The sequence below is a fragment of the Pholcus phalangioides genome, unplaced genomic scaffold (assembly GCF_987345545.1).
Source record: "Pholcus phalangioides strain wild (caught in Gottingen) unplaced genomic scaffold, Ppha-v1.0 ptg000021l_1, whole genome shotgun sequence".
Classification (NCBI taxonomy): Eukaryota; Metazoa; Arthropoda; class Arachnida; order Araneae; family Pholcidae; genus Pholcus; species Pholcus phalangioides.
The window spans coordinates 4,409,889-4,428,284 of NW_028301614.1; the positions used below are offsets into that span (position 1 = coordinate 4,409,889).

General features: G+C 35.4%; 1 protein-coding gene across 1 annotated transcript in view; it reads left to right on the forward strand.

Annotated features, from left to right (window-relative positions):
- Nucleotides 1-6,146: 6,146 nt before the first annotated feature.
- Nucleotides 6,147-18,396, forward strand: part of LOC149070522 (acetoacetyl-CoA synthetase-like) — a 48,892-nt gene continuing 36,642 nt past the window's right edge. Inside the window, exon 1 of the mRNA XM_089249024.1 lies at nt 6,147-6,530. Coding sequence (XP_089105150.1) covers nt 6,443-6,530 — 88 coding nt within the window. The 5' untranslated portion in view covers nt 6,147-6,442. The remainder of the gene's footprint in view (nt 6,531-18,396) is intronic.

The following is an 18,396-nucleotide window of genomic DNA, read 5'->3' on the forward strand; positions in this document are numbered from 1 at the left end:
CTTTTAACAGTAATGGTTATGAATCTATAATCGCCGACAATGTCGCTCGATAAATTTCGATTGTCGGTTCTGGGGAGTATGGACTCTTCCAGAATGGTTATGCGACATGTAATATGACTAAAAATGTTCGAAAAAGCAGCGCTGTTCTAATACATGGCTGCCCACCCAGGCACGGCTCGGAGTCCTCAATTGCAGAAGAACCTCATGGCAATGAAACGTGGCCCAAAGTTTTCGAATTCAGAATCGAAAGGCACAATTTCATAGTCAAGTAATCATTCGCTCGGAGGCCCGTGATGCTCTTAGGACGGCAAGAGAGTGCGGGGCACTTCATTTGTTCGAAAACGGGTCGTGGACCATTTAATTAAGTGATCTGGGATAGCGCTGCTGGTCACTTAAGTGATCTGTAAATGTGTCGTGACCCGCTTGAGTGATCTGGAGCTGTGCCGCGGGTGAGTTACTAATACACTTAATTTATTCGGCTTACCTGAGTGATGTGGAAATGTACCATGGGGATGTACCACTTTAGGGATCTGGAAAAGCGCCGCAGGTCACTTAAAATTTGCAAATGTGCCACGGATTACTTGAGTGATGGTAACTGCACCGCGGATTATTTCAGAGATCTGTTCACATGTGTGCCGCTTACTTCATTTTTACAAATTAGTTTTAAGCGTAGGGCCACACGAGATGTGTCTGCCAGGGATACATTTCTCGCGTAAAATGGGCTGAGCATGTATGATTCAGCTGCTGGTTATGATAGCCGTAAGCTGGTGGTAGTAATGTGACAAGACTAATTGACTCAATCGTGTAGCTACTACTTCACCAAACACCAACTCTAACCATATCGCTATTTACGGTCATTATGAGATGGGTTAGAAATGAAGGCGCTGTGTATCGGTGGTCGCCTCAAGTTCGTTAGGGAAAATATCTTATCTATATTCTCCTCCCTTGGGTTCGAACCCGGGACCGTGACAGCAATCTTCACGGTGGTAGACGAGCATCTTACCACCACGCCACTCGGGCCCCGCGCCTACGTAGCTGGCATATTTTTATTGATTTTGCCTACGTACAATTTACGTGGAATAAAGGAGTTAAAAGGAGTTGTCTCGAAATGAGATAACAATTCTAATATTGAAACAACAATAATAATATGGAATATTGAATACTAAAACAAAGCAAACAACTTGTGTTTTCAGTTAAAAGCATGTTTTTTTTTCCGCCGATTCATTTCCCTCGTGTCAATAGAGTTCATCCTTAAAAGCCATGGAAGGAGAATCATAATATCCATATAATAGCACAATTATACTCTAATTATGATTGTTTTATGGAATAGGGCGTCTACAAGTTTATGGGATGTTTGAAATAGAAAATAAAATACATTACTTGTAATATGCATATAATTTTTGTCTGTCATTTCCTCTGGTGTAAAAAAACAAACAATGGAGTATCGTAATATATGTGTGCATGTGACGATATAAGGAGGTGAAGGTTAACGTGTTCATTATCACATTGTCTTTTTCTTTAAATTAATAAATACTTTATAGCAGTGGTTCTTAACCACCGTCTTCGGATGGAACTTTCGGAAGACTATAATGTTGATTTTATAGTTAATTTGTTTTTTTAATTTCATTTTTATAGTATATTATGATCCGCTCATTGCCGAGTTTTGAATACGTGTGAATCTGTACGCATATATATAAAGTATTTTTATTTATTGGTTTGGAGATGTTTAATAAAATTTCCGGAACACCCATCCTCCGGGAACGCGTCGAAATCTCACTGAGATGGAAAGCGGGGTGTGGGAAAGGTCAAAGTGGTTCTTGGCCTTTTTTCCGTCCCGTACTCCCCGGTGCAATTCAACTTGTCACATAGTTGAAAATTTAGCTTTTTGTAAATAATTTTTTTGTTATAAAAAATTCAAACTTGAAACACATTAATCCTCTAAATCATAGATTTCTAACTGGTGTTTCGCGGAACCCTGGGATTCCGTGAGAGCTTTTTTGAGGTTCCGCGGAATCAAACGTCGGGGATCCCTAAAAGATTTTGGAAACCGGTGAACTTGAAAATAAAACAAAGAAGAAGGTCTTGTTACAGGTGCTTTTCTTTATTTTGCATTTTGACGAAAAAGTGTAAAAAATATTTTAACAAATTCAGACCAATTCGGATGACCAATCAACAGTGAAAGTGGTAATTGTAGTAGTTTTTTCTCCCGACCCGAGTAGATATTCGAGTGTAAATATGTAAGCTGTTACTCTTTGCTTACATACAAGTATGGGACCACAGAACATCACTTTGCTCAGGGAACCCATACTAGGTCACCCATAATGTTGAGACGGCCATGCATAAAACCCCCACAAGAAGAAAGCACATTGAACTCTATCCCAAGGTAGGCATAGACAGGGCCGAAACTAGGGAAGGGCAGGGAAGGGGACTCCCCAGAATAGTTTGATAGATATCTTCCCATATAAAAGAACCACTTCAAAGCATAAATAGGCACAGAAATCAATATCCCCCCCCCCAGCTCTCTGTGACGCCTCTGACAATGGTTGGTGACGTCCCTAAACGCCGCGACACACACTTTGAGAACACTGCCATCAAGGGTTCTTCGGAATAGTGTCATATCCATAAGAGTTCGACGAAAGCTTTTATGTTGGAAACCCCTGTTCTAAATTGCAAAATAAATTTATTGAAGAAAAAATGAACGCGACAAAATTAAAATTGTAAATTGTAAAAACTGTACATGTCGCTTTATAGTGACTAACATGTTTCTTTTCTATGTTAAATGAAATTTTGAAATTAAGGTTCTTTCTTTGAAAAGTCTACCTGCACATCATCACCTAAATTCAAGCTATTTGTGGTTGTTGTGTTCACAAGAAAAAGTGATGAAAACCCCATATTCCAAAAGACTAGAGAATGGTAAAAGTGTTTGCAAAGCTGCCTTCCTTAGCTTTGGTAATGGTTCCAACTGAGCACATGGAAATTCCTCTAAATATTCCATTTAGAGTTGAAATTCCATTTAAATACGAGCACATTTAAATGAAATATTTGGTTTTATTAAATTATCATCATTAATATTCAGTTAAAAAAAAAAATGAATCTCAACGGGAAAAGAAACTAAAAAAAAAAGCATCTGGAAACTGCATCTAAGTGCGTTTTATAAATCTCTTTGAAATTGGAGACATTCAAATTTCGCGCAACACATTTCTACGAGCGAAAGCTAAAAAATGAGGTGACAAAATGATAGGTATGATTCGTGTTTTTTTTAATGAAAAATTCAATATTTTGCACCATTTCAATTTTCAGGAATATAATCAGCTATCGTGTTACTTTTTCATTCTCCATCTCGCACCCCTAAAAATGCTTTCCCGCATCCCTGGTTAACAATCACTGCTATATAAGAATCAATACATCTTTCTGGAGCTGTAATTTAGATTCAGCTCATCTATCTGATGAGCTAAAGCTAAAACTCTTATTTTAATTCTAAAAATTCTTATGATTCAGCTCATCAGATAGATGAGCTGAATCATAAGAGTTTTTAGAATTGAACCATCGTACTCTATTTACTTATATATACAAGTGAAAAGTTTCCCCTCTTACACCGGAACCTCAAGAACCAGATGCACCCACTTGCTCATCACTTATGCGATTTCGAATCTCTGCATTTTTGACTTTTTTAATTTGTGGCAGTTTTTGATCTTTTTGTAAAGTTTCTATGCGAAAGTGTGAATTCGCATGAAATTCATCTTCGCGACAGCCAGTTAAAAACTTATGAATGAATGACGGAAAGTGACGTCATCCTTTTATAAGTTGCCATCTGGTGGCAGCGTCAGCAGTTGTGTGCTTGACCTGAGTCAGGTCCGGCCGTCCATGTACGGTTCCTTTCGGTGTGCACGAGATCCAAGAAAAGAGTAAGAGGTTCGTTGCCTTCGTAGTCTAGTGGTCTAAGGTGTCCACCCGGAAAGTGAAAGGACGTGGGCTCGATTCCTCGCAAAGGCAGTTGAATCTTCTCTCGTTCCAAAAATTCATCTTCGCAACAGCCAGTTGTTAGAAACATTTGAAAGTATGAATATTTGAATAAAAAGATTATAATAATAAAAAAGACAATAATATAAGATAAAAATAGTGTGATTATAAAATCACACTAAATTGAGGCGATACAAATTGAGGGCATAAAGTGAATAGAGAAAAGTTAAATTGAATATTCCTTTAAAAAAAAGAGGCAGGGAATTTTTCCCATTGGAAAGCACGGGAAGCCATTATTGTGCTGGCATGGAGAATTGTGCATCAACTCCATTAATTTGTTTTGTTAATGTATCTTTTATTTTAAAAATATGCTAACGGTACTTATTTACATCGGTATTGGTAAAAAAAAGAAGAAAAATAAATTTTTGTAGTGTGAATCATAAAGGGTCAGATTGTTCTAATACACGTGAAAGGGAGTATGATCACATAGAGATAAACCTATGTTTCCACTAAATGGATACAAAACACCGTAGACACATTCCAAATGGTGAAACTTCATCGAATTCATAATATTAGACAACAATGAAATTGCGTCAGAAATGAAAATATACAATGCCGAATGGTTTTGACCTGCTGAACACGGATATCGCCATGAAAAAGTTTTATTGGCTCTCGTTTTGGAGATATTATTTCCCTGTTGATAGTTAAAAAGTGCTTTATAAGTATTATTGTATGGTGAAAAGAGAGGTAAGGACCATGAAACAATGTTACCAGTGCAAATGGTCAACCTGATGTTGGATGACTACTGTTGAACAAATAATTGTACGAGATGCTCCTTACGTCCAGTACAATCGCAATGCAAAACGAAGTACGTGTCAGATGCCGATAAATTGTGCTGTAACATATTTGCGTTCCTATGAATTTTTGTTCTGTTTCTATGTATTTTAGTTGTGTTTTTATGTATATTAAAAGGTTGTGTTTTTATGTATATTAAAAGGTTGTGTTTTTATGTATATTAAAAGGTTGTGTTTTTATGTATATTAAAAGGTTGTGTTTTTATGTATATTAAAAGGTTGTGTTTTTATGTATATTAAAATGTTGTGTCTTTATATCTGTGTAGTGTTCGGTCAGAACATGATAACTCCAAAATCACAGTTTCGAGGTATAAGTGTTTTCGTTGTCACTTAAAACTCCAAAATAAAGCATACACATAAATACAAATGAAAATACCATACATCAACATGTTGTTTAGCCTTGTGCATTAGTTAGTTATAATTAGCAAGAGTTGCATTAATTAGTTATAATTAGCAAGAGTTGCATTAATTAGTTATAATTAGCAAGAGTTGCACTAGTTAGTTATAATTAGCAAGAGTTACATTAGTTAGTTATAATTAGCAAGAGTTGCATTAGTTAGTTATAATTAGCAAGAGTTGCATTAGTTAATTATAATTAGCAAGAGTTGCATTAGTTAGTTGTAATTACCTTTAAATCAAAAAGCCATTTTTTGGAAATATCATGTTCTGACCAAACACCACAGATACATTGGTGAAGTTTATACATATTTATGCTGGTTTTTTTTTCCTATTCTTATTTTGTTTTCTGTGTACTTATTTTGCGTTTCAATGAATTGTATTATCTCATTATATGTGTATTAAATGGGCCGTTTCAGAGAAAACTGAGTTAATCCAAGTATTTTTATGGGCAAATTCGTGTGGACACCAATTACATACGAAATGACTAATTTTATTTTGGACGCAAAACTTTGTCAAAATTTGTTGTCCAGTGATAATTAAAAACATTATGACAGTGAATTCAATATTCATAAATATTTAAACCAAAACTAACGCAAAAGCAGTGTAAGTTATATTTTCAAACTTATATTACTCCCCATAACCCCCATGGTTAGCTCTGCATCATTATAAAGCAATAACTTCTCTATCAATATAACTGGCTTAAAAATATCTATCATTTGTTTTCGTATAATGTGAAAGTTGCAAATCTCTACAACATCACGCTTCCTTGAATTGCGTTTTATCCGGATGTTTTGTACCGGAAGGTTAATACTTTGGCGCTAGTGCGATACCAGACAGTGATCAAAGAAAGAGGTGAAAGAAAAGAACAATCTTTTACCTGAACTTGGCGAGATTTTTCTCACGATATGGCGACTTTCATTTCTTTTTCCCCCCACGATTTTTAAATTTCTGCTAATGATTGTATGTATGTATTTTTTTCCCCTCAATTTTTTGTTGTTTGTGTGGTTTGGTAACCTCGGCCCAGGTGTAATGGCCAGTTGGGTGGGAAAAAAAGACAAGCATTTATATATAAAGCGGATAAAGTGATTGAATCGGGGAGTAAGGGTCACAATCCGCTATATAAGATAACTCTCTCTCTCTCTCCGTGATCTCCTTATAGTGAAGTTCTTTTTCTTCCACTCGGCAATAATATAATAGAGACATCGGATAATACAGATTTTTTTGTGATAATGTCTTACGTGAACGGTACCAGCCAGACGAATGGACACAATGGTCATCCAGTTACCAATGGCACGAACTGCGTTAACGGTACTAGCGGTGAGTATGGAAAATACGTATAATATTTTTCTTAACACTCTCTAAAAATTTAAATATTTTGAACTTCAAAGTTTAGGAGGATGGTTACTTTTGCAAGGATACTGAGAAAATTTTTTTACATTATGGAAGTAAAATTACATTAAGGAAAGTAAAATCAAATTTTGAAGTAAATCAAATTTTTCACAAATTTATTACTGTGATAAAAATACTACCAAAAAATAGAGTAGGAAACCTTAATATAGCTCTATCTTTCTTATCATTTTTTCCACCAAATGATATTGGAGTGAATTTTAATAAAATTTTTTGATAGAAAGGGTCTCAACGTGCTGAAAACAATACTAAATTTTGGACTACCTATGTCATTTTCTAGGGAAAAGTCATTTTTTTTTGTCCAGTTTTAGGCTAAATTCATTAATTCATTTTGTAATATTCGAAACACGATTGCAAAAAACTTGATGAATGAATTTTTTTTCACAGTGTATGCAGGTTTGTTACCAAAACTTAAAGGATCGTATGCTCATAAATTACACCTAAATCTATTGATAAACGTGTGATTTTTAAATTTCATTTAATGTTTCCTTAAAATTTATTTAACTTTTTTAACATGGAAAAAAATTTTGTCAGTAGAAATATTATTGAAAATAATATTTATATACATTAATTTATTAAAATTTTTTACCACATAAATTTGATTGTATATGCTATCCTATGCCAGTACAAATTTTTACATATCACTAATACTTAGTTTTTTATAATTTTTTAAAAAAAAACTGATCAAAAACAGCTTGTGCACATGATAAAATTGCATGAAATCAATGCAATTACATAAAAAAAAAAGATTAAAACAATAAAAGTGTAGTTCTAAAAATGATGAAAAATACTAAGATTTTATCGACTTAATCTTTTTGAAAATTAAATTTTGGAAATTAAATTTTGGAAATTAAATTTTTTTTATAACCCAAGTATTTATGAATGAACCTCACAAATATTTTTCGTCATTTCATGAACTGAACAGTTTCCTTTATTTTGAATCAATTTCATTGATGTCATGCTATTTTACTATGCGTGCAAGCTGTTTTTAATGTTGTTTTGAAAATTTGTAAAAAAATTAAGTATCGAAGATACATAAAATTTTGAATCAACATAAGATAGCAATACGCAATGATCATTTTTGTCGTACTACGAGCATTCACTGTACGTGAGGGCTAATTAGACCGGAACCCACAATTTATTGCCGATTCCGAACGAAATTTTTTTTTTTTTAACACTCACCGAGAGGTTGGTGCGCTAATCCCTCGATGTGGGACTCCCTGCAGTAGCAATCTTTTTTTTTTTTTTTTTGTGGTCATTTCGTCATTTCTGTTGTACCCATACACAGTGAAATATACAGTTGAATGCCGTTTTAACGAGTGACGTTGTAGCGAAAATTTAGTTTTAACGAACACTTTTCTAATCCCCCAGATAAGTTTACGTAGGAACAATCGAAAAACCTGGAATTCCTTTGTAACGAAATTATTTCTACGGTCTCGTGGAGTCCGTTATAACGAGATTTGACTGTATATGGTAAAAATTTGAATTAAATCAACGGATAAATATTTTTAATAGTATTTCCACATGGAGCATTCAATGGAACGTTTTTCCAAAGCCCCCCAAACCTTCCACCTGCTAAAAATCGGAAAAAGCCTACCGCATCATTAAAAAAAACATGCCATTTTGCGGGGGGGGGGGGGGTTTACTGATTTCTACTACGCTGCGGAAAGGGTAAAATTAGTTGCATGCAAAAAAAATAGGTTCCTCAATAAGATTGAAATCTACAATCTGAAATATGCAAATCTTCACGTATTGACCAATCTTGAACCAATTTTAAGAACCAAACAGGACCCAACTCGTATACTAAAATATTATAACTACAGTGAAATCTCGCTACAAGAATACTCCTTGTAACGATAAACCTTTCTACTACAACTTTTTTTCAAGTCTTCTTTGTAAATGCCTTAGTCTAATGAAGAGGTCTTCAAACTTTTCATATAATCACGGGCACTGCCTGTATCCATCATCAAAGGAAGAACACACTCACGGTGCTCGCGAGTAACAGGTTAAAGATGCCTGGTCTAATGTTAAACTGCTGACTCTCGTTATAACGATTATCTCTCAATAGCGTTATTTTTTCTTAGTTCTATCGAGTTTTCACTGTAATTATAGAATGAAATAACGAATTTTCGTTCTCATATCAAAACACAATAATTTGCAATTGCGAATTCGATATAAATGAGGAGTTTTGATTTTTTTGAATACCTTCACTAAACAATGACTCACATATTATTCTACAATTCTGTGTAAAACAATTTTAATTGACTAAATTACACAAAATTTCAAAGTATTTACTTACTATGCGTTTTATTACAATTAAGATTCGTTAAAGTTCGCTGGTCATTAAGAGCTGTACTGATGTATTTATTTATAATTGTATCTCTATATGCTTTTGATACATGTACATTAACCATGAGCGGAGATACGAGGGGGGGGGGGCCGTGGGGGCACTGCCCCCCCCCCCCAGCGTCAAAAGTGGAGTGGGAAGATCTAATGTATATGTGTATATATGAATTGACATCATCATCATCATCGTGCCCCCCAGCAATAATGACCTTGTCCCCCCAGACTTCCAAGTCTATCTCCGCCTATGACATTAACCCTTTAAGCAGCATCACTAAACCCTCCTTCAAAATGTCATATATTTTTTAATGAAGTAGGCTTTCTTCCGATTTTCAGGACGTGAAAACAGAGGGGTATAGGGAAGAGTTCACCCCTAAAGCAGAATGTGTCAAAATCTGCGACGTACGTCGCAGAACAATTACCGCTATTGCAGAACAATTTGGAAGAATTTAAAAAAAAGTGCAAAAAACACTATTACCTGAATAGGGATTTTTACCCCAGAACATTTCCAGTTAGCTGAGGGCTCGTCGCAGAACAGTGCTAAATATTCTGCTTTGGGGGAGTTCTCCATTAAGAAAGAATTTTTGAAAAATTTCTGGGCTTGTCAATGCCAAAATAAGAGGCTTTTATAGAGCCGAGATATCTCGTCATTCTGACCTAAAGGGTTAAGAGCGTCGTCCTAACGAATTCGAAAAAGAGTGTTTGGGCTACACATTTGAGGACCCTTAATTTCGTACACTACTTCGAGTGGGAAATTCGGCATCCATAAAGTTTTAATAACAACAGAATTAAGAGAATAAAAGAATAAGAAGAGAATAAAAGAATAAGAAGAGAATAAAAGAATAAGAAGAGAATAAAAGAATAAGAAGAGAATAAAAGAATAAGAATCGACCTTGATTGAAGAAATAGTTTCAGAAGTGCCGAATTTCCAATACATTTGAGATATAATTTCTAAAGAAAATACTTTTAGAGCTATTTTCAAAGTATTTCAGATATAATTGTGGAAAGGAATAATTTCAGAATCATTGAACGAAAATTTTTTATAAAATCATACAATCATTTCGTTCAGGGTTTAAGGAAAGAAATCTTAGAGTTGTCAAAATAAATAATTTCTGACTTGCTTTTAGAAATAGGTTGAGATTGAATCCGAGAGAAACAGTTTCATAATCACTTTTAGAAATAAGTTCATGATTATTTTAGAAATTATTTTTTTAACTTTATACAATACTTTATTAGTCAGAAATGAGGAATACAGAAAAAAGGGGAGAAAAAAATTACCATTTTTTCTTTTCATTTGAGGAAAAGATGAAATAGGTGGGAAATTCATCCTAAAAATCTCTTCAATATTATTTATTGAAAACAGGTAGCATTTTACTTTTTTCTTTTAAAACTAATAACGAAGTATTATTGTTAAGGAGTTGATCAGGCAAAGAGTTATAGAATTTAGGGATAAGATATGAAAAATGTTTCTTACCAATCGTTTTATAGATTCTAGGGAGTAAATAGGTGGAGTTGATTCTTGCAGAAGAACGAAAGGTGTTCAAAGGTAAAGAATGTTGTTTTTTATATAAAATAACTATTGATTTGAAGAAATAGAGATGTCGAAGAGGTAATATGTTTAGAGAATGGAAAAGTTGTAGTGAGGGAGTACAATAATCATTGGTAATCAGTCTAATTATTCTTTTGTGCAAGTGACTATTTCTATGATTACTTGTAGAAATTATTTCATGATTAGTTTTAGAAAGTATTTTACAATCACTCTCAGAAATGATTTCCTAATTAGTTTTATAGTTAGTTTCAGATTTCTTGAGGAAAATAATTAGGAAATTATAAATAGTTTCAGAGTTTTGTGCGAAAAAAAGTTCACAATTATAAATTTTCATAAAAAATTTCATGAGTAATTTTAAAACCAAGCAACAAAAGAAAGAAAAACGCAGAACCGCGAGAGAAAAAAGTTTTCAGAATTGTTGAAAATTCATACTTTTTCAAGAAATGCTTGAACACGATAAAAAGCCAAATAAATCAGAATGAATTCAAGGATAAACTTCAGAGAAATTTTTCACTAATTTGGGGCCCGTTCGTCCATCCGTTGTAACACGCACTGTACATTGATTAAATTCTTACGAATCTGTATACCATCTTAACAGTTAAATACCACAGTATGGCTTAATAGCCCACGGGCTTCATGGAAGTTTTTGGTTTGGCCCGGAAAGTTTGAAGACCCCTGCTGTAGAGGTAACTTTCATCAGATTCAAGTTTCGCTATTTCAGTTGTAACGAAAGATGAATTATGAAATAATGCGATTCAAAAGAGATTCCCACTATTATAAGAATACGCATGGCATTTTACTGGCGGATCGTTGATACTACAGATATACGGTAGAATCCGGACTATCCGGCGTAAGAGTGCGATTATATTGCACGCGTGCTTTCGATTCTGAAACTCGCGTCGTCTCCGATTTGTTAAAAACCCGAATTTCAACTTTTTTTAGCCTGAAATTCGGTTTTTTACCAATCGGAGTCGACGCGGGTTTCCAGAATCGGAAATACGGACGCACTATGTTCACACCCTAACATTGCGGAAGGGCGGACCGGATAACAGGAAAGCCGGATAGGCCGGAGTTCTACAAATACCCAATTTCCTACCCTTACCATCAAAAACACCATTTCAGTACCAAAAACCGTTCCTATCCATATTTTTCGACCTCTTGGTACGGTATTATGTACATAAGGGTAGGAAATTGGTATTTGTAGAACTCCGAACTCAAATCGGGTGTCCTCGCGGTTTCTCCAGTTCTCCAGTGGTGGTGGTAGTGGTGTACATGCAATTAGAAAAATTACTTAGATATGTCATAATATATTCATGTTTCCAACAGAAAAATTTCCACTTTTCTAAGTAATTCAAATGTGAATGCCCAGCACTGTCAACAGAGGCTCTGTTTGATTATTCTCGTCGCAATGGAGGCTCTGTGTGTTTTCTGTATGTGTATATTCCGTAAAAGGAAAGGGAAACAAAACTGCCCACAGTTCTGTGGAAGGAGACGTTTCCCGTCACGGTGGAGGCACTGTATATACATTTGGTATACATTGTGTATTTAGACCGTTTTCTCTCCCACTTCAACATGCCAGCTTCTTCTTACTTGCCCCACAAGTCTTTTCTTCTTGCCCACAAGTCCAACTTCTTTTGAAATCCCAAGCTGGGGTCTCCGGCTCTTATGTGCCACTCGGCGCACGTGTAATTTTTCTCCCTAGTCATTAGGTTCAGCTACCCATTTTAGTCAAATGGCTTGTACGTTGCATCGTTGATGGTTGTCTTCATGGGGAGAACGACGCGAGCGATTCGATACTTGCGAGCACGGGGCAAGGGGAGCCACCACTAAAAATCCTTGCTAACTTTTTCAGACACAGCACTGCCTATTTCGAGGTAACGGAAGTAAGGCGCTTTGCGTCAGTCCGGGGTTGTGAGCGGTTCTATCTATCTACCCAGTTTTCTAAATGCAACATTCACCAAGGTATTCGAAAAACGGAGGAGAGTTGGGAAAAAAAAAACCAGTTCCAAATGCATTCCATACTCTCTCCGTTTTTCGATTCGAGAATATCTCAATGAATATTGCACTTAGAAACATGTAATTTTTTTCGTTTGCATTAGGAGAGACAGGGACACATCTTTCTAATTGGGTTTTTGAGACGCACGGATACTATATAAAAAGTTAATTTTTTATTTTAATAACTATTACAACCCTTTGAAACATGAAAGACATATATGAGTACCATACGTTATTTGGAAACTTTCCAATTGGAAGAACACCTCTAGGATCAATGGTTCGCCAGTAAAATGCCATACGTCCTGTTTGCTATGTGTGCACCCTGTACAAATGACATTAATTTTGTCTTATAGGTCGAAACCTTTGTACACAGTCATTTTTATCTATATAAAAAATACCCGACAGTCGATTACGTCTGTCGCAAATATGTAAGTAGTTCGTTTTGTAATGTTCCGGCAAGTAATATGCATGAAGCAAGATTAAGAGAGAAAAGGAACAAGTGTTTTGTTTTCGAATAAGCAATTTATAACCGTCTATTCATTGTGTTCTGCTCCAACAAAAAAAAAAAGAAAAAAAAAGAAGAATTAAATTAAAGAAAGTAAATATATAGTGAATTTCTAAACACTCTCTCTAAGTAATGATGTGCGTCGACGCATTCACGCGTGAATTTGTTTCCAGAATCGGGCAAGGTAGACACATCTAAGTGGAAAACACCAAGGATATAGTAGCGCAATATCCGTATCAGAAAAGAGAATCACTTTCTCCATTACTTTCATTGCTTGGAAAACGTAAAACTGATCACACGCGTGACTGACTAGTTACGGTCGTGAGAGGAGAAAACAAATATCCCCGACGAGATCATGAATATGTCGTGAGAGATCATTTAAAAACGGAAGGACGTGATCATCAAATCAAGATCAGATTCCATTGAAGCATCACGACAAGTTTTTGTTTTGTCCAGGATGTGCATTTTGCCCTAATTCTCGGTCCCCGAAAGTAGGGGGGGGGGGGTGGGAAGGAAGCATTCGTGCAATCATTCGGCAAGATGTAAATTTTATTTCGGCTTCGGCACCAGTAAAAAACTTGTACCATATTCCCCCCACACTAGCCGGCAAGCCGGGAAACAAACGAGTACCAAGAGTACCCGTATTTTCCAGCACGCCGATCATGAAATTCGAGTCAAAGATTCCGGAAAATTCTTAAATGTACTTTAAATCAGGAGATGCGCAAGCTTTTCAGTCCGCTAGCCAGATATGTAGTATTTCTGCCATTAGCGGGTTAGAAACTGGGATAAATTCAGTGACCATACGACCCGTATTTTACGAGACATTCCCGTAATTTTGGCTGTCTCGAATATTTAATAAAAATATCCCGTCTTTCAACTAGTCTTACAGAATTATACTCTTTACTGAAATCGAAGATTGAGACTGTGATTTACGTGATGATAATTGTTATCTTAATTATCATAATTAATTATAGTCAAAGATATATTAATTTCACATATTTATCAAACATATACGTTTTTTTTTTGTTGCTAAATTACATTTTAATCAATTGTGAGGCAACGCAGTTCCTTGTTTCCCGCTATTGGTGATTTTTAAGCATTTTTAGCGATAGCAGCAACCATACTTATTTTTAAAATTTTTCTTTGACATTTTTTGGCGATAATTGCTATGCATTTCGATTGTAAGGATCCCAATTTCCTGTGTTTTTATGAAGAAAACACGTTCAGCCTTTTACTATTGACCACGTATTTTTTAACATCTTTCACGGCCGAACGGAACCCCTTGGAACCCCGTCTGGCCTCTGCAATTTAAGATCCCCAGTATTTTACGAACTAACTACATTGGAGATGGTTCGAGAATCTCATTGATGTCGCTTTTGCTTTTCCTACCATTAATCTGGGTTTATTGCAAATGTCGGATACTATAAGAATATTCATTGTCATTGATTAGATGATCTAAATGGGAAAATAGTAGACTGTGAAGTATTTTTGTATTTTTAGAACACACGTGTTTTAGATTTGTATAAGCAGAATAAAAAAATTAATGAATTGCACTTTTCAAGAAAAGGATTTTGTATCAGTCATTGTATTTTATTTGTATCTTGATGATCAAATACAGCCTGAATATTAGCAGTTAATTCCAGTAAAAGAAAACGTGAAAAGAATAAGGTTTTTCGAAATGGTTGACTCATACTAACCCGAACTACAAACATACCAATTTTTTTCAAATTCTTTTACCAAGTACTCTTTATCACATACGCCCAGTCTATCGGTCCCATAATGTACGTGGCTTTTTAGCATATTTGTTTCCGTGTCTGGACATCATGTGACGAAACAAAAATCACAATGATAACACAACCCGAGGCTACCAAGCCCGTATATACGAACCGGTAACAACAAAAATTGGGTGCACGAGCCGGTGGTTAATCGATTCAACTGTATCCTAAAAGGATAATAAGTCACATTCACGTATAATTCAAAAAGAATAAGAAACGGTTTCTTGGCCAACGTGTTGGTGATAAAGAAGCGGGAAAAAAAGAAAAACCCTGGCTCTCTCCGAAAGGAAAAAGTAAGAACGGACGATCTAACGGTGTCAAGAACTCTTGATGACAGCAAACGGGCTCATGTAAATCAAACACACGGCTGTGATTGAAATGCAGAACGGGATTCAGTATTGGCCGCAAGGGATGAACACTTTCTTATGTCACGCACGCAAACGTTCAAGCTTGTTCTTCTTCTTCTTGTTGTTTACCGTTTAGCACGTGGATGAATAAAAAATATCGAAAACACTGCGCAGGCAACTCTCTCTCTCTGAGAGGGATTTATTCAAAACTTCATCAGGGATTATTGTGTGCGTTTTTTTTCAGTGTCACCAAAGGAAATGTTAAAATACGTAATGAGTATTCATTTTAAATCTGAATATATATATATAATTATAAGATAAACTTATTTTTCTAAGGTAATATATATATTTCGTTTTTCAAGTAATGATCAGTTGCAAGGTCGGCAACTTTCTTTCTTGGCATGTTCCGAAGATTTATAAGTAGAGCAGCCTGGTGTAGATAAAAAAACTATTTAAGTGGCAGTATATTTTTTGTTTTGGGTGGAAAATGTAGAAATTACAAGGTTTCGCTTTTAATATGAATGGATTCAAACCGATTGCGATGAAAAATCTTTTGAATTATTTTATTTCATTTATTCATTTTTTTTTTGAAATAGAGAGATAGGTATTTATGTATTCAATTTTTCAGAGTAAGTTTCAAAGGTGGCAACAGTCATGGCCCCCACATCCGTCTATTGGGATTCTCCATACAGGAATTTATAGTGTGGAAAAAAACCAAAAAATGATAAGAATCTTCTTGGGCCCTGTTAACACTGCCGCTGTGGGAGTCATGGTGACAGCATACTGTACAATTATATTTTAACGCACAGACACGAGATGAATGGAACAGCATTAAGGAAACAAAGTTATACATTTTTAAAGACAATTATACATACAGTCAAAGTTAAACTCCGTTATAGCGACCTCGGTTGTGATATCAATAATTGGCGGTCTGAGATGATTTCTACAGAGAATAATGTGGATGTGCTTTGCTTAATAACATCAATGAAAATGCCACGAACTCGGACATAAGGACTTATTTTTCGCAGTTTTATGGTGTTTTTGATTATTGATTGATTATTTTTGTCGCACCACTGTCATTTTCTGTACACTAGGTAGACCGGGACCTATAATTTATCGCCAATTCCGAACGGCAACCTTTTTCTTTTATACTCAACGGAAGGTTTGTGATCCCCTCGATGTGAGACTTCCTACCGTAGCCATGGTGGTTTTGGCACCTGACGATGAAAAGAGGAGAGAGAGAGAGAGAGAAGTGTTTGGCTCTCCGACGTGCTCAATTAACATGACCCGTATACGAGACGTATTTTTACATAATTTCGCCTTTTCCAACTATTTTCACTACAAAAATGTTCCGTTTTTCTCGTTGCTTTTGATGAAATTTACTATAATTGGCAATCTTCACTAGAAACAGAAAAAAAACCTTTCGTGAGAATAATTTTGTTGCAAACTGCATTCAAACATATCAATTCCTTTAGTTTTTGTGAATTTTTAAATTACTCAAGGATCTATGGAGCACCCTCTATATGTAAGGAAACAATCAACAGTGCCGTAACCCTGGGTACTTTTTAAAGCGAGGGTAAGAGATTGTTAAATCTCGAAAATATATATATTTCCAAGGTGGATGGAAATCTGTTAAATACTCTTATACAAATAGCTTAACCAATTTATGCCTTCGTGGGGAGGAAGGGGGAGGCTAATTTAGCTAATTAAGCCAGAGTTCTCAGCTGATTCCGTACGACTTCCTTGTGTACAGAATAGATTTCTAACCTAGACCCTACATCGGAAATTGGTGCACTAACCACCAGGCTGGCTATGTTATAAATTGATATATTTGCTTATAGACGGAGAAGATCAAGTGGATTTCATTAACTTTTAGACGATAATCGTCACAAAAATGTGTAAACCGTGATAAAAAAGACAATTATACAGTGGATCCCGCTTATAACGTTTTTCAAAAAACCGTCGTAGTCGGGAAAATGTTTTAAACGGGAAACATATATTAATGAGAGAATTACTTGGAGTTGAGACCACAAAAATGAGTGGCACTAAGCGGGAAAACGTTACAAATGGGAACATTATAAGCGGATATATAACACGACAATAAATCAACCAACTACGCACGAATCCGGAAAAATGGCCTCGAACGGATGGTCGTGGTCATTGGGTGTGGCATCAGCCACAAATTCTTAAATACTCTGATTAGGGAAGAACAACGAGGAAGTATTAAACAGACATATCTGGACACCTGTTCAGATGATATTGAAATAATTTATGTGGAAAATTTGAATCAAGGTAAAATGATGAACGCACGTCACAAACCATCAATAACACTTCAAAACGTGTGTTATTTCCTTTAGGACATACCGACGTCCTTGATCCTAAGAATAATCTGAATCCTAGACCTATTTACTAAAATTACTATGTGTTTCATAGACGCATCGTGAGCGTGTTTTCCCTTTTTTTTTTGCATAAAATTATGATAAAAAATTAATCATTAAGAAAAACTCATTGAAATGCCCAGGATAAATCCATGTATGAGCGGATGTTATGACAAAAACTGTATTATTTATTATCTCATCCATCGATCCTTCGGAGGTTGAATTAATAGCAGCTGTTTTCTAATCTTAATTGGTTATTTAATTGATTATTTACTAATTTGAATCGCACTTGATTTTTTTTCTTCTAAAAATAGAATAAATTAATAAATTTATTTTCCGTAAAATTTAATTACGTTAATCATGTCAAGAGAGTTTTTCTGGTGTTGTACATGCTACTGTCAAAGCCCGAAATCGGCCAATTCGCGAATTGACCAATTTCATTGTAAATTGAAACGGACAATGTCCAAATTTCGGGCTTTGACCATTTTGTCTGTTCGCGAAGTAGCTGGAGATCCCAGGCCAAAGTCCGGAAAGAAAAAACATGGTTCAAGGTTATCGCCATTTGCGTATTTTTTCGTGATAATTACAATATGTCCGCGTTTGCTATGTCAACCCATCATATCGCAGTCACAATACGGTAATCATTTATTTCTCTCCAAAAGATTTATGAATAATATTTTATAAATAATTTTCTCTATCTCAAATTTGTCTTTTTTTTTTTGTTCTCTGTTCACATGGAGCTAGCCCAATACAGCTACTATGTATAGCAGGCATCTATCTTCAATCCGCTGCTCGCGAGCACCATGGTGCTCCCCGAAGTACCTGGAGTGCTCGAGGCTCGTGTCCGATTTCGTGCTCACGAGCACTTGATCAACGTTCTAATT